This window comes from Pseudopipra pipra, chromosome 23 (genome assembly GCF_036250125.1).
Source record: "Pseudopipra pipra isolate bDixPip1 chromosome 23, bDixPip1.hap1, whole genome shotgun sequence".
Taxonomy (NCBI): Eukaryota; Metazoa; Chordata; class Aves; order Passeriformes; family Pipridae; genus Pseudopipra; species Pseudopipra pipra.
The window spans coordinates 5,397,999-5,422,693 of record NC_087571.1 but is presented as its reverse complement, the minus strand read 5'-3'; the positions used below and the strand labels follow the sequence as shown (position 1 = coordinate 5,422,693).

The 24,695-nt window shown below is 48.4% G+C and overlaps 2 protein-coding genes across 4 annotated transcripts in view; both read right to left on the bottom strand.

Annotated features, from left to right (window-relative positions):
- The window catches only part of LAYN (layilin), a 118,789-nt gene that overhangs the window by 69,215 nt on the left and 24,879 nt on the right, over window positions 1-24,695 (bottom strand). The window lies entirely within an intron of this gene.
- SIK2 (salt inducible kinase 2) overlaps window positions 1,810-24,695 on the bottom strand; it is a 35,510-nt gene continuing 12,624 nt past the window's right edge. For 2 of the 3 annotated variants that reach the window (XM_064634567.1, XM_064634569.1), the window contains exons 4-15: window positions 23,762-23,923; window positions 16,590-16,714; window positions 14,959-15,082; window positions 14,448-14,668; window positions 13,774-13,926; window positions 11,547-11,711; window positions 8,681-8,909; window positions 7,683-7,967; window positions 7,334-7,497; window positions 6,712-6,834; window positions 5,997-6,088; window positions 1,810-5,425 (exon numbers count right to left, since the gene is read on the bottom strand). In XM_064634567.1, the coding sequence (XP_064490637.1) occupies window positions 4,843-5,425; window positions 5,997-6,088; window positions 6,712-6,834; window positions 7,334-7,497; window positions 7,683-7,967; window positions 8,681-8,909; window positions 11,547-11,711; window positions 13,774-13,926; window positions 14,448-14,668; window positions 14,959-15,082; window positions 16,590-16,714; window positions 23,762-23,923 (2,426 nt within the window). In that variant the 3' untranslated portion in view covers window positions 1,810-4,842. The remainder of the gene's footprint in view (window positions 5,426-5,996; window positions 6,089-6,711; window positions 6,835-7,333; window positions 7,498-7,682; window positions 7,968-8,680; window positions 8,910-11,546; window positions 11,712-13,773; window positions 13,927-14,447; window positions 14,669-14,958; window positions 15,083-16,589; window positions 16,715-23,761; window positions 23,924-24,695) is intronic. The other variant, XM_064634568.1, reaches the window with a different exon arrangement.

Sequence of the window (24,695 nt, the reverse complement as noted above, 5' to 3'; positions counted from 1 at the left end):
TTGGCAGAGTTCCCATCAGGGTCAGGGCCGTAGAATTTGTGCCCCATTTTCCAGTTTTTCCCTTTGTCCAGCAGTGGAGGCAGAAAGGGAAGAGGGGAGAATTAATTTCTGCTACGGTTTTATATTCAGTCTTGAATGTTCCTCAGTTTCGTGTATAGTGAGCCCTTACAAATGATTAAATAGTGATGTTCTACTCCCTCATTAAAAAAACACACAAATTTTACAGATTTTACACATAATTATGTGTTTGCATGGAAGGGCATTTAGACCATGTCTCATCATGAGACAAGTCTGCACGTCTGAAACTGCTCCAGCAGCTCCATGAGCAAGAGCTTCTCTTGGGTCAGCTCCCTCAGAAACATCTTCTGAGAGCCTTTCAGGAGGTCACCCACTGTCCATCTTGGGGATAAATTATCTGAGTCCTTGGGGGTGGTTTTTTGGATGTGAACATGAGCTTGGTGGAGCCTTCCAGCTGTTGGCTGAATCCCTGCTGGAGCTTTCTTGGCCACGTGTCTCCGTCCTGTTCCTTCCTACGTGCACAGGACCACGTGTGGCTGGGGGGTTGTGTCCTTCTGAGCTGACAGGGGAATATTTGCTGTCTGGGGCTATCTCCTCTCCTAGATGCTCACCCTTCCCACTCTCTAATGCACCAGCTCTTCCACTGTTCCTTCAGCTGTTCTTCCCCCTTTGCCCTGTACCAAAGGTGATGCAGCTTTTCCAGGCTCATCCTGGCTGTGTTTGGGATGAGGTGCAAGGTGACCAGGGGCTGGAGCTCCCACCCACAGGGGTGTTGTGCACTGAACCCAGACACATTTCTGGAGCTCCCCTGGGACTGCCCCAGCCTGCTCAGCACAAGGGCTCTGTGCCCTCTGCCCTCACCCCCTGCGTGACCCGTGCTGGGATCGGCCCCTGCCTCGTGCCTGTTGTGTTCCTGTGACAGCCCTGCTGCTAATCCCCCTGCCAGGGACTTAAACCAGCACTGTCAGCCAGATCCCACTGAAAAGGAAAGCTCTGCTGGCCCCAGGCCCAGCAGGGAAATGCTGTGCTCTGCAACTCCGGAGGGATTTACGGGCTCTGACCCAGGCTGAGAGTCAGAACTCATCCCGGGCAGGGGGAGGGATTCCTCCAGTCCCACCGAGCAGGATGGCTCAGCCTTTGCATTTGGGGGGCAGGAGTGTCTTCCAGACAGCTTGGAAGGTTAGATGAGGTAACCCCTGAAGGTGTGACCTTCTCTGGGTGGCTCTGGCTGGGGGCAGTGACAGGCTGAGTGTGGGACAGTGCTCTGCCCTCCCTGTGCTGGGGGTGACAGCCCCTGTCCCTGTGCAGCTGAGGTCACCCTGTGCTCCCTGCTGACGTCCCTGGCCCAGCAGGACACGCAGGCACGTCACCCTCCGTGCCTGGAGCCCTGCCCAGGACCGGGCTGGGAGCTCCAGGAGGCAGCAGAGGAGCAGGATGTGTGGGAAGCAGCCACAGGAGAGGCACTGGGAGCGCTGAGCTCAGTGCAGGGGTGAGGCCCAGCACCGCTGCTTTCTGACCTCATCTTAAGCAATTTTGAATGAATCTTCTATTAATTAAAGTGCTGTAAAGATCTCGTGGCATGAACACTTTTTGCATTCATAGCTGGCCAAAGTCAGTGCTATCAACTATCCCAAGTATGTCAGAGTGATGGGAAGCAAACTTTAGTCTAGAAAAACCAATAGACATTAATTTTCTTTTTTTTTTGTCATTTGTAGCTTGCTGCCTCACAAAGAAAATAACTGCACTAAAATGAAGACAAGAGCGGCAGGGGCTGCTTTAGCTCACTAGAAATTTAAAAATGAAATGCACATATTCTTTATTTTTGTATTAATACACTGTAACTGCTTTACAGAGTCCAGCAGATCAGTTGCATGTAAATACTACGGATGAACTTGCCAAACTGGAGCTCACAAAACTAGTGCATTTATCCCAAAGCAGAGACTAAACCCTCTAACTCCTTAAAAAAATACGTTAAAGAACATACCACACACACACATATTGCACTTTTCTCCGTATGAAATTTGTACCCCATATACATCACACCAAAGTCTCTTCAAAGGAGTCTGTAATACAAGATAATAAAGCTAGTAATTACTCTAACAGTAGTGTACACAGTTCTCTAATGTTAGACAGGACAGATCTGAACAAAAAAAGCCACTTCAAAGGAGCAAGAAGTGGTGCCCAATGGATACTCTCTGTATGAGAAGGCTTTAGAAGCCTTTTAGTCTAATTGGCTTAAAGGAAATGACATGAAATGTTAAATATGCTTTTGGCTGAGGGGAAGAGCCAGTCTAAAGTATGTTAAAAAATACTGTAGGTTCCCCCTGCCCAGCACTGCAAAGCTCAAAGGAGCTTAGACTCGTTGGCACATCCTGATAAATGAACTGCAGAACTCCAGAACGGAATTATTTTCATCCTTTGAGTCCTGAAACGTGCAGGATCCTGGAGTGGGAGGGGGAAGGAAGTGGCTGCAGCTCTGGCAGTGCCCCAGCTCCTGGAGCAGAGGGATCCTGGGGGCAGCTTTTACTGCTCAGTTCCTCCAATACTGGGAGAGACACTAAACCCCAGCCCTGCTGGTTATGCTGTGGGGTGGGAAAGGAGGAACGGAAGGACAGGACTCTCTGTCTCCCCTTTTTCTCCCTCTGCAGCAGGGCAATGCCTGGCCTGTCATGCTGCAGGTTTTCCAGGCTGGTTCCCTCCCCTCTGGCAGTCAGTGCAGTGGCACAGGGGTGTCACACTGACTGCACTGGATGAGTTCCCTTTGGAAGGGAAACCACACCATAAAAACCTCCTCCCCCTCAGCTATTGAAAGTGGAGCTTTCTAGCCCTCTTTACCTTGCATCCCAGCAGTAGTGTAAGGATGTGATCCCTGTTTTTTAAGCTCTGCTTTGCTGCTGCCTTGAGAATCTCTGTGGGATCGGAGGTAGAAGCTGAGGATTGAGTCCAGCTGCACACCTGGACCAGCACCAGAGCAGGCAACAGGAGTTGTCTCTCTGTAGCACACAGGGAGCCAGGTGCCTTCTGTCAGTTGTTAAACCCTTCCCTCCTTCACATACAGTGACTGAAGTCCTTCTGTTCCACATTTAAATGTGGTCTTATTGCTGTGAATGCTGATTATCCACCTCCCTGCATCCTCAGGATTTGTAGCATCAAAGACCTTTAGAGCTCACCAAGCTTTCCAGCAAACACTGGTTGTTCTCTCCGTGTGTGATCAGCACAGTTTCTCTCATCCTTTGTGCTTTAGTGAAGCTGCAATTGTGCTTAATGTTTGCTCAGAAAAGGGCTGAACTGTCCACCTCCTGTCCTGCCGTGTCCCACAATACTTAAAGGTTGGAGACAACCCCCAGAGTGGAGATCCCAACTTTCTGCAGATCCCTAAGCAATCCTCCTGTGATGTGGATTTCGTGACTGAAAGCTCTGGAGACACAACTGCTTGTTGAGTTGAGTGTTTCCTTGAAATGGTTGACACATCAACAGTTTGATGCTGAATATTGCTGTAATACTTTCAACGTTCTATATACACGAGCAATTAAAACACTGAGAAAGTTAAACATGTCCCACATGGTGGAACGTGTGCTCTGAAGGGACTTTGGCCACAGCAAGGATATAAATGGGGTATTGTCTACTTTCTTCAGAAAAAAGCATATAGGCTGATAAAGAACTGAAAAAGGCACAGCACTATCACTTCACAGGGGTGTTTTTTTTGTTTGCTTTTTTTTTTTTTAGCTCATTGTTTTTACCCTTAAGTCCTAAAACCCTAAATAATTGTCCAAATATACAAAGCTCAACAAACCACCAGCAACACATACTGCAAATTTCAAAACACAGTTTGTTTGCTTGTTTTTCCAAACGCAACCGAAGGACAGATGGATCCTTTCCAGCCACCAGAACTTCTCCAGGACAGAGCCCTCCTCAAGGCCTGCCTGCAAAAAGGGGTGATTTCAAAAGCCACCCAGGTGGATTTTATTATTTTTTAATGCCCCTGGCTGCAGCTCTTGCTTTCTCTCCTGGTCCTTCTCACCTTCTGTCTCTCTCTTAGTAAATCCTTTATCCTCCAGGACTCTGATCCCCACCCAGAGGTCTCCACGAACCTCTGTGGTGCCCTGTGTGAGTTCCAGGTATCTTTTGACAAAGTCAAGGCATCCCACAGCAGAGATCCAGGTTCCTGGAGCAGAAGAGCTCCTTGGCAGGCTCGGGAAACACTGTTTGCTTGCAGGAGGGAGCGGAGGCTGCCTGAGACACCCGGTGATCTCGACTTACCCCGGAGCAGTTCCAGATCAGCAGCTTAACCAGCAGCTGGATGCCAAAGTGCGACTTTCCCTTATTTCCACCTCATGTTGCCATCAGTGCAGACCCAAATCTACCCTGAATTTCAATGGGAACTATTGCTTTTATTGCCAAGAAGTAGGATACAGTGCACGCTCGCTCTCCTTCCTCCAGGTGAATGTTGGATGAACGCTGACCAACTCCCCAAATTCTTTAGAAGGGGCTATTTCCTTCCTCTAAAACTCACCTTTTTTTGCCTCCTTCTATGCAGACTCTGTGGGATGAAGCTTCACTCTCTGTTCTCCAGCCCCTGCCACTGCCAGAGGAGCCAGTGGCCAAACACCTCTTGAGACCTCCTGCTTTTTCTTTTTTTTTTTTATCCTTTTTTTTTTTTTTTTTCCTCCAGCCAGGTAGATTTTTTTTTTAGTTCCCCTGCTAATTCAAGGGTTTAAAAAAAATTACCACGAATTCTGGGGTAGGAACTAAAAAAACCAAAAAACCAAACCCCCAAAATTTCACATGCTTCTCCCATCCGTCCCGTCTCGCACGTCGGCGGCACTAATTCACCAGGACGTAGCCACTGTGCTGGGGGTCTACAGTCTCCATCATTTCACAATCAAAGAGTCCAGGCAGCTCTGCCAGGGTTAGGGGGTCGTAGCTGGGCTGGGGCTCGGGGGAGGCAGAGCTGCCCTGGCTGTCAGGCAATGCTACACTGCTCTGGGGGGCCGGGTCCAGGGGGTACTGGCACTGCTCGGGGTAGTCTGGCTCGGAGGAGGGGACCACGGGCAAGTCACAAGTCTGATAGGAATATTGTAAGGGCTGTGCTGGCTGCTGCTGCACCTGCACGGGCGAGGACAGCCTGGAGGAGCTGCTGAGCTGGGAGGGCAGCGGGTCCAGAGGGACCTTCTGGAACTGGCTGAGGAAGGGGTCGTATTGCATCTGTTCCTGGGAGGGCTCCAGCACGGGGCTCAGGGGCTGCTGCAGGCTGAACTGGGCCGGCTGCTGCTGCTGCTGGGGCTCCTCCTGGCAGGGCAGGGGCAGCTGGGCTGACCTCGGGTAGGAGCTCTCGGCGATCTGCATCTGGTTGAAGTAGGCTTGGAGCTGGGACTGCTTCTGCAGGAAGAGCCGCTTCTGGTGCAACCTGGAGCAGGGGGGCAAAAAGGCAGTCACAGCCCTGCCTTTGGAGACCCTGAGGAGCCTGCAGAGTCCTGCAGGCTGGCACTCACACAGCCCCAGCAGGGAGGGAAGGGCAACACGGAAAACTGGGCACTCACACAGCCCCAGCAGGGAGGGAAGGGCAACACTGAAAAATCCCAGAACAATCTCGCCCCTTCCCTTTCCCAGCCCATCAGAGCTGTCACCCCTGGGCAAAGGTGCAAAGATCTCCTTTTGATCACCTTCTCTGTCACCTACAGAATTTTTCCCGTGCCATTAAGTCAACCCCGTGCATGGTTTAATTCACTTTTCTAAGAATGAGACACATTGTATTTTATCCTGGGGAACCCGGGGGGCTGAAGATTAGCCACAGAAATCTGGAAAGACAGGGCAGGACTGTTACCCCCCTTTTAAAATAAGGACTGTGTCCTTACTACAAGTTTTGAAGTGAAGCTTTCCTCTTTCAAATGATTTCTAAACGGACAGAGATTGTTCCAGTCCTTTCCTTGCTCCTGAGGGCAGGAATGACTCGTCTGCATCGTTGGAAAGGTTCTCACCTGTGCTCCTGTAGCTGCTGTTCCAGACTCCGGGGCAGTTCTTTGCAGTAGAGCTGGCAAGTGTTCTGAGCTTTTGAGAGCAGAGTGGGCTTCTGCAAGGCAAGCAGGGCTGGTTTTAATGGCATTTGATTTAATGCATTAGCCCAGGAAGCCAGAGAAAGACTGACTGCCCTTCTGGCAGAGCAATCCAGCTGCCAACAGAGCCTCCATCTAAACCCAGCACAAGTGCTGCTTATTGGCTTCTAACCCTTAGACAGTATTTTTGCATGAGAGATTGTGGCATAAAAACCCATGGAAGGATTTCTTCCCAAGTGAAAGAGAAGCTGCAAGCTGAAAAACTAGGGGGGGAAAAAAAAAATCAAGTTTTTGTAAACTAAAGCAATACGAAAATGGGTTTAAAATAAAGGAGGGTGTGGAACTGTAAGGGGGGTTAAGAAGTGGCTGCTCAGGTGCTGAGGCACAACCTTTATGGGGTGTTACACTAATAATATGTATTCCTAGCAGCTACTATACACTAGCAGAGTAGGAAAACAGCAGTAATACACTCTTTGCATAATCAGGGTCAGTGTCTGACCAAAGAAAAATACAGTATAATTCCCAGTTCAGCCATTTTCTGCTGGTTGAGTCTGATTTTCCTGACTAAGGGGAGCCCCAGGGCCGGTGTGCTGGGCAGGACCAGCAGCTGGGGTCAGTCTGGGGAGGGCAGGGGTGGTACCTGCAGCCTGTGTTTCAGGTACTGTGTTTCCAGGCTCTGCCTTCTGGACAACACTGGGGGATGTGCACCATTAGGGAAAGCAGGGGAGGCCTCCTGCTGCTGCTGCTGCTGGGCTGGTTCCTCCTGCAGAGAGAACAGGAACAGGTTGCATGTCCAGAAAAGGCTTTAACCCTTTTACTTCGAGGATTCCCCCAGAAAATTCCCCAGAAAAGCTCCCCCAGAGGTTTCACAGTCACCACATTCCTGATTGCCTGACGTGTTCCACCTGAAACAACTCCCTGGGAACGTATTTAACATTTCACTGTGCAAGTCTGGCTTTTGCACTTCTTGCAATTATACCAGCCCAGCTCCACCAAGGAAAGGTGTTGCTGGGCTTTGTTAAATCTACAACACCCTGCAGATTAAAAGCAGGAGGAAGATGCTGGGTTGTGGGAAGCTGAAAGGGCCACTCCCTGACAGCACCAGGATGGCAAAGGCTCGTTCTCCAGTCTGCAGGAAAGGAGAACAGGGAAACTTATCTGTAAATGAGCTCCTCTCAGGTCTCCAGAACTCCTCATCCTCTCCTGCTCTGCCCCAAAGTGTTAACACCTGGAAGGTGGAGCCTGGTTTCTGCCCTGAGTACCTGTGCAGGGCTGTTCATGAGCTCCTGCAGCTGGGTGGCAGCTGATGTCAGGGAAGGCTCCTCTTCTGACCCCATCTGTTCATAGAGCAGCTGCACTTTGTTCAGTTCCAGGATTCCTTTGGTTCGTGCCAGGTTCTGGAGGTGCTGCCTGAATGCTACAATTCCTGGGGGAAGAAGAGCCGAGCAAAAAAACCCCTGGTCAGAAAATCAGTTTAATTCACCTCCACTGAGCACTGAAACGTGAGATGAGGGGCAACCAAGTCCCACAGTGGTGCTTCCGTGCATGGAGGACATTCCCTCCCGTGCCCAGGTGTAATTATAATTAGTTTCTGGGAGCAGCTGTGATTACCTTGTGTGAGGGAGGTGTCGGAGGCCCTGCGTCCCTCTCGGAAGCTGACGGGGGAGCGGTTGTGGGCCTCCCTTTTTTGGGAGCTCAGGGCCTGCATGGCTGGGTTGGCAGGTCTCAGCCCGATGAAAGGGGGGGTCACCCGAGGGGCCTGCTGGTTGCTCAGCACCATCTCCTTCAAGGAGGGGGTCTCTCCCAGGAATTTAATGTCCCTCTGGATGGATCCCATGTCGTACTCAGAGTCGATGCTGCCCAGGGAGGAGTTCTCATCCAACGAATACACTTTCCCTGTGGAAGAAAACCCAACAACCCATAATAAATAATAACTCAGAATAAAAGGCAAGTGCAGCAGTAATTTAACAAAGCACAGGCTCGAGCTACTCCTGCCAACAGTGACTATCTTAGAGGAAACAGTCAAAAAAAAAATTAAGTTTCATAAAGTAATTGCCATGTAATACTTGCAGTATCAGAATGGGGATTTACTGCTGGGGTTTGCATTATTTTGCAGCAATCAGACACCCTGCAGATGTTCACTGGCTTGTTTGGAAAGTGTTCAGGGCTGGTTTTGTTCCCCCCCCCAGATAATCCTGGCAAGGCTGTAGCCTGCAAGGCTTATTCATCCTGCTGGGTTTTGGAATACCTGGGAACCCAGAGGTTTCTGTTTCCCCATTGTCCTCTGGCAGCACATCTTCAGGGGATGAACGATTTGGTGATGTTCAGTTATGTGAAAAAGAACAAGCCAGTTTGCCAGGCTGTTGGCTTTGCACATGAGCTCAGCCAGCTTTGTATTTGCTGCTTTCATTTTTTACCCTCTCCCTGGCAGGTTTTGGGGTGTTCTGCTGTTCTTCCCTTTGGCCTTTCCAGCAAATGCCAAGTAACAAACCCACAAAGCTTGTATCTTACACCTGCCACCCTTAAAACCCCACGTTTTTCCCATCAGTTTATCAAAGAGTGCTGAGAGCAGGGGATGAGCCCTGAGATGTCCTTGCTGAGCTCTGTACCTGTGCCTGGCACCATCACCAGCTGGTTGGTGACCTCTGCCAGGGTGTGACGCCTCTTCCCAACACGAGCTGCTTGGAGGGCTGCAAAGGCCTGGGCAGGGTCATCCTCTGCCTCCCCTTCTGTCTCTATCCCTTCATCAATGGACGTTTCCATCATGCTGCTGGGCAGGGACTGGCATCCTTTCCTCATCACCACGGGGGGCACGGGGTCCAGCAGGCAGCCGTTGACCTGGGGGGCACAGGGAGGACATGGACACCTTGGTTTTGGGCACAGAGGGCAGGAAATCCCTGCCTGGGGTGTGGGCTGAAGGCAGGGGGGGTGTTTAAAATGTGTGAACCTCTCTGTGATGTTCTGAGTCAAGTCAGACTTGTTTGTCATGCACGATTCTCAACCATGTCCCCCGTGTAGGATCAGCACTGGTGTTCCCTTAATACTCAACTCCCTAAGTCTAAATACTCTTCTTTCCACTGAATTATGTTCTCCAGGGCTGATGGTTTGCTCTGGGGTTTTGTTTTCAGTTTCTCTGTTTGTTTGTTGTTGGGTTTGGGGTGTTTCATTTGCTTTGGGTTTTATTTGTTTGTTTAGGGGGGTTTGTTTGTTTCAGGTTTTTTGACTGTTTGGGTTTTTCTGGAGTTATTCAAAACTTTGCCAGCTTAGCCACAAGTATAAAAACATCTATGGAATGTACAATAACTTTTGCTTCCCCCTTACTATACCTCCTGTGCTCGTTTATCATGCTCAGATAAACACCCTGGGAAAAGCCAGCCTTGTGTTCCATCCTGCAGCATTCTTGCAGGGCTGTGCTCAGGAGTAATTCCATAAATGCACCCTTTCCAGCAGAAGTGCATTTGATTAATGTTGTTCCTCTGCAAGCACGGGTTGCCTAGAGAAGTTTGGAATCCCCCTCCTTGGATCCACTCAGCTTGATAAAGCTTCAACCAACCTCCTCCAGCTTTGAAGTCAGAGCTGCCTTTAGCAGGAGGTTGGACTTGAGAGGCCTTTAGAGGCACCTTTCCAACCGAAAATATTCCTAGGATTTTAATTCTGGTTTTATTCTCCACATCAGTTTGCCAGGAATCTTTCTGTACATGAACTAACTCTTTACCATTTGCAGCCTGTTTGGGTTTGAAGCTGCCATGTCCTGCAGTTTTGGGCAGGAAGTTTGTTCTGTAATTAGTTTTTCGTCCATGTTTTACAGGACAACACACTCCTTTGGCATAAAACCTGGCACTGCTGCAGGTGATTTCTGTGTAAAACTGCAAATGAGCCATTCCTGAATTTCCTTCCAAGGTCTCAGGCATTTTGAAAACAGGTGTGTTTGGAAAAGAAGCTTCACTGCATCAACAGTGGCTGTCAACAAATGGTCCTGGAGCAGGTTATAGGGCAGCACTGTAGGGAAATATCTTAAAGCAGCAGCAAGAAACAGCTCTAAATGGTTTGAGCAGCAGTAAAACGATGATCCTGGCACTGGAAAATCCTGGATCTGCTGCCTCTGCTTTAACGTGCTGGATTAAATCTCTGAGCTTAATTCCCTGCACACCTCACTTTCCATTTGTGACTTTTCCATTCAAATGCCTTGGACTGATCTGGCAGCAAAAGTGCTGGAAGGGAAGGGGAGAACCAATCCCACATGGGCAGTTGGCTCCCTGCAGTTTATCATGGCTCAGGGATCAGAGCTTGGAATTCTTTGGAGGACATGTTCTACAATACTTAAAACACTGAATATTCCCAGGTCACTTGTGATCTGACACCTCACTAGTCACCAGTTGTTCACCTACTCTGGCCAAATTGCATCTGTAAAGCAAAGGGGGATGCAAAATAAAGTCTGAAATGGTAATTTCCAAATGTCTTTGAACTGCTTTTTCGCTTTCCAGCTGTAAGAGACCACACAAGGGGTGGGTTAAAGCAGTGCTGAGAACCAGGGCCACACTCCCAGTGTTGGTAACTAACTGGGAGCAATAAAAGCTCCAAACTGGCAAGCATGAAATCAACCCCCCAGCTGGCACCAGGCAAAATAAATATGCTGAAATTCAAGTTACAACGGGATGTGATATGAGAGAGAACAACAACAGTTTTATGAGAACAATAACATACTTCATATAAATGTAATTATTTTAAGCCATTTCCCCTCCTGACTGCTAACTCCACTTCTTTGCTGCCTTCCTTGCAGCCTGACCTCAGGAAACAAACCCCAGTGAGGGTTCTGCAGGCATTCCCAGCTCCAGGAATGTTCTAATGGGTTTTGACAGTCAGAAGGTCCTGCTGGATACTCACCATTCCACAGGAAAAATTAGCAAAAATGTAACTTATTGCTGGCTTACTGTGAGACTGGCACAGAGAGAGGGGATTTTAGGTTCGTGGTATTTTAATTGCTTTTGCTGGCAACAGGAGCTCCTGGTTCAGGTTCCACTGGACCTTCCTGTCCTCATTTGTCTGAATTTTGGGATGAGTAGCTGAGTAGGTTATTTAGACACTCAGCAGTTACCCCTTTGTATTAGAAGCTGTACATGAAGAGCCTTCAGGGCTCTTGAAACACATTTGAGAAGAAAATGTGGGGAAAAAAAAAACAAACCACACTTTTGTAGGTTGGTTTTTCTTTTACAAATACAGTGTGGTAAGACTGGAATGTAAGCAAAGAACACGAGAGGCAGATTAAGGATGAAAAAAGACACGGCTGTGGAGAGTTATATGGAAGAGAAGTGGAAAAAGAATGTGGAATACCTACGAGTCTGATGCTTAAATACTTAAAATTTAAGGAAACAGGCACACCATTAGCTGTGCTTTGAGGCAGTGATTTAAAAGGCAACAATCTTTTTTAGCCTTAATGAGCAAAAAAAGCAACAACAGGGTGATTTCAAGCCGTACCTTTGGTGTCTCAACTCTTTCCTCCTCCATAAATGCTGCCTCTCCCTGGCAGCTGGAGGGAGGGAAGGAAAAGGCTTCTGCTCCTGAGGCTGAGGGGAGACCCGGGGACTGCAAGAGCCTTGTGTTCTGTGAGTGCAGGTTCACTGAGGGGACCACAGCCTGGGCCTAAAGGGAGAGATGTGAAGAGCTCAAAAAGTGGACCAGTTTTGGGTAGAGAACACCACACAGAGCCACAAATCCAACAGCACGTCCCCCATGGCCAAAGCAGAAGCGCAAGATTTATTTCTTCACTCCAGAGGAGTGACATCCTTAGCCTTTACACTGCAAAAAAAAAAGGCACTACCACCCCAAAACCCACACAAACAACCCCCACATGGCATCCCAGCAGCTGCTTTGGGAAGGTGAGCACCTTCCAGCAGCACAGACAGTGCCTGGGACCCTTTGGGGCTATAAAAGCTCCCTTTTACATTCAGTACAAACCATGAGCATAGGGGGAGTTCAGTGACTTTTCTAACACACCCTGATTCCTGCAGGGAACAGCCTGAGGAAGAACAGAGCAGGCTGGGGGTGAAAGGAGATGTTTGCTCAGAGGAGCACTGCTGGAGGGAGAGGTGTGTCCCAGGGAAGGCAGGCATGGCACAAAGGAGGAAAACAGTGATTTTCCCACTGTTCCTTAGCCTTCATTCCCTGGAGTGCAGCACCCACACCACTCGCCTGTCCAAAAGGAAACCATCAGCCTTACACAGGAGCTGTGGTGCCACCATGTGTGAAAACAAATCATCCTGCTCCTCGGGACAACTGAGAGACTGTGGCTGAAGAAAAAAGTGGTGACATGGCTCTGGAGTACAGGGATTTAGGACAACACCTTCCAGGAGGTGTTTTCTTCCTCCTTGTTCTGGCTCCACCCGCTTTTAACACACCTCACAATTAATAATTTGCTTTTGAAGGCTGTGGCTTTCTATCCCCAGAGCTGCCATCCAAGGAAGTGGCTGGTTTCATCTTTGTCAGCCCCGCTGCTGCTCCTGGACCTGTGTTTTCATAGCTGGGGCTGTTTGGCTTTCACCTCCACAGGCTCCAAACCCAAAAAAGTGTCTCGCTGCCTGAAGCAAATGAAAAAGGAGCAGCGTGGCTGTGATTTCTCTTGGAAGTGGAAGTGGAATCTGGGCAACTGCTCCCTGCAGCAGCAGCACAGGACCCAGGGGGCTGGGAACTTGAGAGAGTATTTACTTGAGACCACGCTAAGCCTGAGTCATCTTAAGCCAAGTCTTTCATGGTTCCAGTTATGCATTAACAGAGGAGCTGTACAATGCCTGTGTATCTCAATGAAACAAAAGAACACGTTAAAAAAAAAAATTAAAAAAGAATCTCAATTATTGGGACAAACTGTACTTTCCTTCTGGAAGAAGCTGACTGAGCAGCCTCAGAGCCTGTGCTGAATCAGGCAGTGTCATTAGGAGGGGACTAAGGGGACAGCCATGCAGTGGCACCAGATGTAAAGAGCCCCCAGATAAAATACACATGACATCCTCAAGACTTAAATCAATTAGTCACCACGTTGGCTCTGTGCACACAGAGGAAACTGGGCTCCTGCTGGAGGAAAAAGCAGTGGAAATCTTAAAAAGAAATGACTTCATTTAGGAACAAATCTCTCAGACTTCAGCCATTAAGTGGCTCAAGATAATGACATTTTTATCAGGTACTTAAGATACTACAATGAATTGGCATCTTAACCTGATGTGTTTTCTTTTGGGCTCCTCTTTACTATTCCTTGCCACGCTTCATTTCAGGGGAGACAGAAAGCATAGCTAGAGAACAGCAGGGGAGAAAGTGATTTTATTTTCAACAGGTCCCTTTAGAGTGACTGTGTTTATAACACTAAGTGGAGCCTGCATGCTTTTAGCCCCCATGCTAACACAGCCCTCCATAAACTCAACAGCTCGTTTGGTAATCACATTAAAGATACTCCAAGTGTTGCACAGTCTCCAGAACTGGTGTTCCTCTAACTCTTTAACCCGTGGTTTGCCAGCAGAAGGTTTGAAATTCACAAAAAAACCAGAAGGAAATGTGACTGGAATAAAAAGAAGTGGGGTCTGAGGTCAAACCACGCGGGCGCCCAGCAGAGCAGGATGAAACCACACGCTGCAGAAATCAGAAAAACAGCAGCGGATTCCAGGTGAAATGCAGGTTTTTTGAAAGGGAAGGATGCCTCCAGGGCCCCCCTCCTCACCTTGGCCACGGTCTGCTCGGCGATGGTGCTGGGCCGGCGCTGCCGCGCGTCCACCCTCTGCTCCACCGGGAAGCTGCTCCGGTGGGACTTGAGCCTCTCCACCAGCAGGTAATAGATGGCAGCAAAGTGGTTGTAGCTCTTGTTCTGCAGGGACTGAAAAAGAGAGGCACACCAGTGTGGGGGTAGCCAAATACTTGGGTTTTTTTATGTTCTGCAAGACCAGGGGAAAGAAAGAAAGAATCGCTGGGGGGGATATTTAAGAGGCAGTGGGGTGGGGAAGATGAGTTGTTCTGGACTAGGAAGGTTTCAAAGCAGAGTTTAGTTCAGTGACACATTCTGGGCTGCAGCAGGACTTGTAGCCACCATTCAGGTGCCACTCTCAGCCTGGAGAAAGGACTGAGCTCCTCCAGGATCAACCATCCTAAAGGAAATGACTGTGTTAACTCCACGGGGAGCCTTGGCATTTATGTTTGGTAACAAGCACGACTTGGGATAGGGCAGAGACACTCAGCTGCTTTCTGCTTTCATGCTCCTTTTTGATTTTCATTTACCACCCTCTTAAAAGCTCAAAATTAATTTGCTTCCAATTCCAATTTCCCCTCCTCTCTCTCCAGCTGCCAAGTTAATGGTTTGTCCGACCCCACTCAGGAAACAGCCCTTTGGGTGTATTTTACCTCCACAGTTTTCTGCTGGTCTATGCCAAGGCTGTGCATCAGCCTCAGGACCTGCTCGTTGTACTCCCCGAGGGAAGGCTCGTTCTCCTCTCCTGGTGGGTAAAGAATTGGCCTCTGGGCAGGAACTTCTACAAGCATCCACTTGTGCTCCTTAATCTGAGCTATAGTCAACCTTTTGGAGGGGTCCAGGACCAGCATTCTTCTAATCAGGTGCTCACACTCTTGGGAAAAGAAGAATTACCAGTGTTAGAAAAGGATTTCAGTGGCACCCGAGACCCAGCACTAGAGATGCCAACAGGAGCTGCCTCACTGCTGCCCACCACAGCTCCTGAGGGCTCAAACAACCTCTCAAAATGAGTGAAAGTCACATTAAGAAGGAGAAAAGCCCTTCAGCTTCTTTAAATGCACAGTGTGGCCAACTAGAGGCACAGCCCCACGTGTGCAGCTGCACCACAACACAACACAGGCTGTCCTGGGATTTATTCAAGAGTGTAAGAGGACACACAGTTACCTTCTGACATAAAATAGGGGATCCTGAACCTTCCTTCCAGAACCCTTTGCCTCAGGATGGGGAGGGTTGGTCCATCAAAAGGTAAAGCTCCACACACCAGCACATAGAGCACCACCCCCATGCTCTGGAAGAGAGAGGGAATATTCAGGTCAGTTCTCAAGCTCATTCCTGCAAGTGTGCAGGTTAACTGGCACTGCCAATGGAAAGGGTCTTGCAGGATACGCCAAAAAACCCACTACATGAGATAACCACAGCAGAGCCTTGTGCCAGTCAGACTGGCACAGCACTGGCACAGACTGGATTTCTCAAGGGGGGGGAAAAAGGCAGGTAATTCACCTTAAAACTTTGCAAGTGGGACAGAGATTTTTAAAATTAAATATATATATATATACATTTTAAAAAGTCCCTTCCTTAACCTGCCAAAAACTGAACTGGGGGTTGTTCCATCCCTCCTGCAAGCTCAGCACCTTCAGCAGAAATGCTGTGAAGAGACAGGGAATCCTTAACTTAGGACAGAATTGAGGATGATGATGATGATGATTTTATCCACTTCTCTGTGGGCAGCCAGATTCTGTTAATGATTTAAGAACTTAAATATGGAAAGAATATTTACCAAAGTTCAGAGATTCCCTTCTGATGTTCAAACAGTGCCTGGCTGACGTCTGCTCTGTGTTTACCCGTTGCTAAAGGTCCAGAAAGGCTGGAGCCTTTCTAAAATCCATATCTCTCCAGGTATACGTGGAGATGCAAGCACACAGACAAACACACGTACCCTAAAAGCACGGCTTTTATCTGTCAGGGCAATTAGATGAAATCAGATTAGCAGCCAAAAGGTGACTTTCCACCAAGTGCCCTGTCTGTGCAGCCCAAGTGTCAGTGCCTGGGTGATGCTGGGGGCAGTGCTCTCTCTCCCTGCAAACCTGATGTGCTGCCTGGGTTCGCTCTGAGATGAGGATCAGTCGTCCCAGGTGCCAGAAAAGTCAAATAAAAAACGAAAAAGCCCCAAACAAAACCAAATTAGGAATGAAAAGCAGGCTCTGAAGGGTGCACAGAGCTCCTGCAGTTGGTTTCAGTCCCTTTTCCGTTGCACAAGAGCAGGGATTGCCCTCTCTGTCCTCTCCAGTCAGGATGATACACAGGGAGACACCAACTCAAAACCAGGCAGCTCCTGCAGTAAAGATATTTGTGGCACAAATCTTCTTGTTTCCAGCTCCAAAAGCAAAGCAAAGAGTCACCTCTCCTGTGTCTCAGTGCCTGAGAGTCCCTTTAACCTCCTCAAGGACTTCCAAGTTCAATTCCCACTTAACACAGAAAATACTAAATGCACTGGAAAAAAAGCAAAGTTCCCTCATTCATTCAGGGAGGTTTTGGAGGAGCTTTTCCTCAGTGGGCTGACACCCACCTGCAATGCCCATTTAACAGCCACCTGGAAAGGTAAACTCAATTCCACTCAGTGCTAAGAAGCATTTTGTGACACTCAAGAAATAAACCTGAAGAGAAACAGCTCGTCTGCAGCTTAAAAATAAATAAATAAAAAAGTCAAAGATGATTCCTTTGTTCCAGCTTTCTAAAAGTTGACTTAAAGCCAGTTAAAAAAAAAAAAAAAAGGAAAAAAAGAAGGATAATGATACCCAGATATCCAGCTGGGGTCCCTCGTACTGCTGGCCTTCAAAGACTTCTGGGGCTGCATAGGGGGGGCTCCCACACCACGTTGTCAGAGGTTCACCACTCTTATAGAAATTCCCAAAGCCAAAATCTGTGGAGAAATCAAGGGGGGGAAAAAAGTCACTCCAGCCTCCAGTTGCACCACGAAGAATAATTACAAGAATAATTACGTGCACTTCGATTCCTGAAAGGCTCTAGATCCCAAATCCTTCCCTCAGGGCTCCCATGAAACTCCTGGGATGCTGCACGTCCTGCACTGCTGTTTTCATGACAACTGTGGAATTATGAAGACACTGAGAAACTTCACAACCTGTAAACTTGCACCAGTTTGCTAAACCCAAGTTTATAAACAACTACAGTTAAAATTCAACAAACTGACGGTCACACAGACAAACGAGCTTATTTACTTGCCAGGAGATATATTGAGAGCTAGCACTGGATCTGAGACTTCCTGGGCTTTCCTGAGGTGCTCTCTAAGCCTTGAACACACAACAAAATTTTGACAACAAAAGCATCAACTTCGGAGCCGGGAGGGAGGAACTCTGCCAAAAGCAACAAGCTTGGGAAAACACAGGGACTTTTGCTGGGAAGGACACGGCTACTGGGACTGTCTAGCACTGAAACTACCATCCCACAGCTGAGCAGTTCTTTAAAACGCTCCTTTTTACGGCACAATAAAATATGTGGGTCCCTCAGGGCTAATGTTAGTCCCCATTTCTAATAACCCAGCAGTGAAAAAGCAGGATGACAGCCACCAGTGCTCAGAGTCACACAGTCTGATGGTTCTCCCCTTTCACCAGGGCAGTGCTGAGTGCTGGGGGGGACTGGAGTCATGCTGTGAAAGTCACCAGTGGTGACAAACAGGAATCAGGCTGTTGATTTAGTAGCCCCAGCTCTGAATAGCTCAGAGGTCTCTAATGCTGCTCAGCAGAGAGCAAACCCGACAGCACTGGGGTGGCACACGGGGCAGGCTCTGCTCACACTTCATCTACTCCCATTTGCCCAGGTTGGGGTGCTCAGAGGGAAGATTTGGTTCTCTCACACACATCATGGGAGAACCCTGGGAATCAAAGCAATAGAGAGGCACTGAAGGAAAACTTACCAGGCTTAAAGTTAACCTGGAGTTGTTTTAGAGCAGCAACACGGGCACTGAACCTGACTGCTGACACTGAGCTCAGCTGAGTTGTTCCTGCTGCAACTTCAGCTGTGACAACAACAAAATCTTCTATCCCAAAGCCCCCCAATCCCTGTGTGTCACTGCCTTTTCCCCCCTCCCATCACAGCCAGACTTCTGTTGTGAATTATTTTTTTTTTTCTTCTTATTCTCTTTGAGAAGACTTTTCTCCACACATAATTGGCTTGGCAACCTTGACAATAACTTCAGGAGACACGAAGCAATTTCTTCCCTCAGAAGCATTTTGCCATTCCGTGTAGGTGTCATTAAATCTGATTTCTCCCTTCACTTATCTCGGATTTGTCAAGATTTTCAACATCCTCTTAAGAACTCGCAGATAAATATCAGGCTTTATCTCTGAACTGCAGCTCTCACTCAGGTGCCACCCTCATAAATCTTCGTATCAGATTCACGAGTACATGGGTCTGTAAGCACAGCCAAAGAAAGCGTGACCTGCTCGGAAACACAAGGATTTCAAACCCTCAGGAAAGTGAAACCCTTGGCCTGTCCATGCTGGATTTCAAGTCAGCCCCTTTGGTGGATGTGAGCACCTGGAAATCACATCAACAAATCTGAGCAGCCAAAAGAACAGAGTCTTTCAGCATGACTGACCAGTGCAAGAGAAGCCTCAGGTGTGCGTTCCTATTATCTTTCCCTGACTAATTTCACAACACATCATAGTTTACAGTGCGTGGTTACCAGAAGTACCTCAAGAACATCCTGGAACGGGAGGATTCGATCCCTGCCAGGCTCTTCCCTTTGCTCCCTCTCCAAGCAGGAGAATTCACAGAACTTCCAGTGCCCAGGCAGTGCTTAACTGGGTGGAAGAGCAGCACTTGGCTGGCACCTGATGGTCCTGTGACAGCACAAATTCATGAATGGAAGGGCCATAAACTGACAGCAGGAGCAGCCCAGGATGAAGTGTGTGAGCAGCAACACCACATTGGGGCTGGGGCAGGGATGGGAAGCAGAAGTCACCCAGGACACAATTCCTCACCAGTCCGTGTGCCTGGGGCAGGAGTGTTGTCCCATACACCTGGAAAGTGGTTCCTTCCCTCTGTCCTTGACCTGCAGCTCTAAAACTTCAATTTCTTCCCTTTTCCATGCCCAGTTAAACACCAGTGGCCTTCAGTCATGAATTTCTGCTGAACAAACCACGTGCATTGACAACACAAAGCCCAGGAAGAGGCAGATACCTACTGACTCCCACTGGACTTAAAAACACTGTTCTGTATTTCAGCAGCTGGCTCTTACCTTTAAAATTATATTCCATTGTTGGACAAAGTGATTCCCTGGAAGATCACCATTATTTGTTAGGGTACATAACATTATAGTCACCTTTTTTTGTTTCTATTATGCTTTTCACAGTTGTGCCTTCAAACGACGTGAAACCATCTCTAGAGGACTCCAGAGAACTGACAGCACCCAGGAAAACCATTTCAAAGAAAAAGTTCAGGATTCAGACAGGATGCTGGATGCTTGGTCCGTGGGGCTTCCTCAATTTTTAATTACTCCACCATCAGTTTAGTTGTCCCACTTTTTGGAGTGTTAGAATGGCCAGGATTCAATTAAGCACAAGACAATCACTCCACCTCTCACCCTCTCTCTTCCACCCTGTTTCTACTTTGCAGTTGCTGATCTGCCACAATCACTGGGGATCCGAGGTGGCCATTTTTAACCTAAGAACACTGTTCAGATTTTTTCATTCCAGAGAAACATTACTGGTGTTTGAGGGGAAAATGTGCCAGCCCTCAAAAAAAAAACAACCAAAAAAACAACCAACAACAACAACAACAAAAAAAAACAAACCCCAAAAACATATGCCAGCCACAGAATTCTGAAAGGACTGAAATTGGACTCATTACCAGAGGACTGAGATTATATAATGGGGTGATCTTCTTAACGTTTGCCTGAATCTGCACGTTAAAAAAATCCCATCATTTGCAGCATTGTGTCGAGTTGAATAAACTCTGTGTTTGTGCAATCTGCAAATATTGGCTCTCCACAGTTGTGGCATTCGGTTTCTCAATCTCATTATTACCCCCTTCAGGATAACCCCGAATTTGGAAGGTATAATTTTTCGGAACGCGCATCATCCCCATGGAATCTGTTCTCCCGGTAAAAATGGAAACGGCCCCGAGGTTCCAGCCCCGTTTGCAACCTGAGAAACGGGAGCTCCCTGCCAGGGCCACTGCAGCTTGTGCCGTGCATCCCTCCAGCAGGACCAGGGAGCCTCTCGTTTGTCCCTCCACGAGGGGATCCGGCCCTGGGAGCTGTAATTAATCCATTCTCCTGCAATCAGCAGCACAGCTCAATGTGCCCCGGCTGCAGGGAGCCACAGGCAGCCTTTGTTGGAGCAGTAATGTGAGCCACGGAGATAATGGGGAGAGAGGTGCTGATAAAGGCAAGGTAGGAGCGAGTCAGACACAAACCTGACCCACTTCACGGCCTGAATGCTGAGCAGCCACTTCTGACGTCAATGCATATTTTACTGTCCACCAGCAAGACAAACCAGCACTACAACCTGCTTCAAAATAACAGTCTCTGCTACCTGGGCTGCTCCAAACACGGAGCCTTGGCCACCAGCACGGCACTGGAGCTCTGCAGGCATCTCCCAGGCATCCCAGCCTGGCAGCTTGGCAGGGCTGGGGGCACACGGAGGGCAGCTCCCTGTGTCCCATCCTGCAGCTCCCTGTGTCCCATCCTGCAGCTCCCTGACCCATCCTGCAGCTCCCTGTCCCATCCTGCAGCTCCCTGTGTCCCATCCTGCAGCTCCCTGTGTCCCATCCTGCAGCTCCCTGTCCCACCTTGCACCTCCCTGTGTCCCATCCTGCAGCTCCCTGTGTCCCATTCTCCACCTCCCTTGTATCCCATCCTGCAGCTCCCTGTCCCATCCTGCAGCTCCCTGTGTCCCATCCTGCAGCTCCCTGTGTCCCATCCTGCAGCTCCCTGTGTCCCATCCTGCAGCTCCCTGTCCCACCTTGCACCTCCCTGTGTCCCATCCTGCAGCTCCCTGTGTCCCATTCTCCACCTCCCTTGTATCCCATCCTGCAGCTCCCTGTCCCATCCTGCAGCTCCCTGTGTCCCATCCTGCAGCTCCCTGTGTCCCATCCTGCAGCTCCCTGTGTCCCATCCTGCAGCTCCCTGTGTCCCATCCTGCAGCTCCCTGTGTCCCATCCTGCAGCTCCCTGTCCCATCCTGCAGCTCCCTGTGTCCCATTCTCCACCTCCCTTGTATCCCATCCTGCAGCTCCCTGTCCCATCCTGCAGCTCCCTGTGTCCCATCCTGCAGCTCCCTGTGTCCCATCCTGCAGCTCCCTGTGTCCCACCCTGCATTCCATCCTCACAAGTGCACAGGGTTTTTCTCTGCACAGACCAGGAGCACGTTGTGTCCCTGTGAGAGCACGGTGTTATCAGTGAGCAGGAACCCAAATCAGTCCCTAAGATCCCCTCAAAAACCAGCAAAAGGTAAAGGTGACATGACCAATCCAGGAACTTTGGGGAGAACCATTTCCATGTCAAACCTGGAGTGGCATTCCTCACCTGCAGCCTTCACTCTATCTCATTCATACCTTCACTTTTAGCTCCTTAGGCTAAACTTGAGGTTTGAAGGTTTTGCTCCCAGCCACCTCCCATACCTTCTAGAAAATGAGTCCATCAAAGTTCTCCCCTCAAGTGTTTCACACATCCTCCACTTCCTGGCTAATTACTAAGACTGAAAAGAAAGATCCTATGAATGCTATCCATCCCATTCCTTTTAGAGCAATATTAACACTATTAAATTGCAGCTGAGCCTGCTGTTTTAATCAAAGGTGGCAGCCTCACCCAGCTCACAGTTTTAGGAGCATTTATTTTTGAATCTTATTCTCCCAGCAGCTGAAATACAGAGGTAACTTTATGCACTTCTCTGTATCTGACTAAAAAATGTGTCCTCCAAGAGTAAAAGCTTCAATAACAGTCTCAGAAGCACCGGAATGAATCAAGAGGACCACTGGAAGTCAGGAAGAGCCTGGAATGGCCAGGAGTATCCCTATGGGGATTTTTTAGCTGCTTGGAGTGATCAGGAAGGCAGAGCCTCATGCTTAGTGCTGGAACCCTGTGTCAACACTGACAGTGCAGAGCTTTATCAAAGTAATTCATCAGTTACTGTGCCATTTTTCAATTCCTAGATTAATTCAAATTAGAGCCTAATTCCAGCTATCAGAGCTGGGATCCTGGCTGCCCTCTGTTCTTCCACACTTTGATAAATGGGCCATGAAGAGTATGAACGACTGGAAGAGAGTGTTCTCAGGGCTCTGCACAGCACCAGATAACTCCAAAATCACAGATAAACATTCTGGGGAGTTCATCATTTATCTCCTTTGGAGAGAAAAACAAAACGACTGACTCAGCGCAAATCACTACAAAGTTTCCAAGCAGTCTTAACTTTCCTCCTTTATCACTCAAGCAAACCTGATAAAGCTTGACAGAGACACATGGAAGAACCAGTGCCAGTTAATGGGCTCATCTGCATACAGACCACCTGTAATTAACTTTCTGTAATAGAGAAGTAGAGCAGGAGAGCAGCCGAGGCAGGAAAGAGCAGCAGCAGCTGATGGAATCTCATAACTACCATTTATCAGTGCTTTTATTTGAGTCCCTGGAGAACCTGAGCATTGAAATTCTCTGTGCCTGAGCAGTTCATGGCTCTAACCTTGCTTTGGTTAACGGGTCTCCCGAGATGCCTTTGAAGGAGTGTTTTTGTGAGCCCGTGTCGTGCTCAGGGGGGGCAGGAATTCACGTCCCTGCAGCGCTGAGGACATCCAGGAAAGGAATAACTCTGCATAGAGCACGGATGAGAGCCCTGAGGAGCTCTGAAAAACTGTGCCAGGCTGAACAGAACAACCTACAGAGCAGCACAGTGATGGGGAGAGAAATCAGGAGGCAAAGTGTGGTGGTGGGAATGGGGAGAAGGCGCGGGAAGCTCAGACGAACAATAGCACAAAAATTCCCTCCCATTTAGTTCCATTACTCAGAGCAAGTGGGTGACTTGCAGCCCTTAGACACAGTATTTACTGAAGGCATAAATTGTCCTGGTAAATAAATTGTCTGTCAGCCATAAATCTCCAGGTGCTCCTGGAGATGAATGCAGGGATGGAATCAGAAATGAGAAAAGGAAAAATGCCCCACAAACAGCAGCAGTGCTGATGAACCCACTGGGTTAAAGCTCAAGGATGTACCAAAACCCTTTCACCATTTCAGAATTGCCAGGAAGGGTAAAATAGTGCAGCAATGATCAGAAAGGTTTTATCACTTTACCCTTCTCAGCCTGACTGGCTGTGGAGTCACAGCTCCTTTTCAGGACAAGCAAACTCACTCCTTCCCAAAGCAGCTCCTCACAGCTCTCACCTCCCCTCCCTGCTCCCATACTAGTGATGTCTGAAGTTCAACAGTCCCCCAAATCAAGATATTACCCACTTTTCCCAAGTCCTGCCAGGCTAAAATCAGTATGGAAGGATTCATAGAATTGTAATGAAAATTATTTCCATCACTAGCAACATCTGCTGCCTCTAAATTTATAATTAAAATGAAATCATGCATGCAAAAAGGGGAAAAAAAAAAATCAATAAGCTTCCACTTTGAGGTTTTTTTCCCCCAATGTTGAAAGAAGTTATTTGATTAACTCTGTTTTAACCTGAACATCTGGCAGCATCAGAGACGTGTCACGGCACCCACAAAAAGCGTCTGTAACTCTAAAAAAAAAATTGTTCCTTTTTTGTTTTTTTTTTTCTTGAAAGCGTAACAGGGATAATCCAGGAAATAAATCCAGGAAACATTTGGACCACAAAGTGCAAAAATACGACACGTTATCACCAATTTTCTGTGCCTCAAGCACAGCAGGGTCTCCTGGGCAGCACCAACCCAGGGACTGGGACGGCCCTAACAACAGCAAGGAGTTACTGGACCTCCCCTGCCCGGGGAGTACCTGCTATTTTGATGTTCATGTTGTTGTCCAGCAGGAGGTTCTCAGCCTTGAGGTCCCTGTGCACGATCTTCCTGCCATGGCAATACTCCACCGCCGACAGGATCTGCCAGAACTTGCGCCGGGCCTCGGCCTCGCTCAGGCGGCCGTGGCTGGCCAGGTAATCTGGGGAGATAAGCCAGGCTTAGAGTGGGCTGGACAGCCAGGAACGGCCCTGGAAACAAGGGGTTCCCCCCCAGTAAACAGCACTCAGAAGGTGTCTCAGCCAAAGCCTTTATCCTCCCGCCCTGCCCTCGGAAAGAATGGGAAACACCCTCCCCAACAACGGGGGAAAGGAAAAAAAACCAAATAAGAGTAAGAAAAAGTTGATGCGTCACGAAACTCTGCTCTGCCCCTTCTTTCAGAGCTGCCTGAGCAGCATTTTCACAGAGCACAACTATTCATGGGGAGTGCTTGGAATAACTGGCTTCACCCACCACGAGGTACTTCAGGCTTTGGGCTGCTCAGTTCCCGCAGGCTCCACACCACACTTCTCCCTCTGAAGCCTCAGCAGAGGCTGCACAGGGGCTGAAAGTATTTATTTTTTTGTTTTCTGGAAATAAAACAAGCACCCATAGAGTGCCCATCCTGACCTCCCTCTTGTCTTCGTTGCGTCACAGGCAGAAAAGAACATTTTGTTTTCAGATTTGATTACGTTGTAAAAACCAACGTTAGCCCTGAAAGCAACAACTCCATTTATGCTCAGGAACAAAAACAAGGGGAGCAGCAGCTGGGTGAGTCTTGACAGAAAGACTCAGCCAATTTTATTCTTTCTCTTACAAGCACAAAAATCAAAGAATCAAATATTAGGATGGGTTTGGAATTGCCTTTGACATCCTACAAAGAATGGCCAAGGAGCAGCAAATGCATATGGATTTTATACCCAGCAGTTAATTGT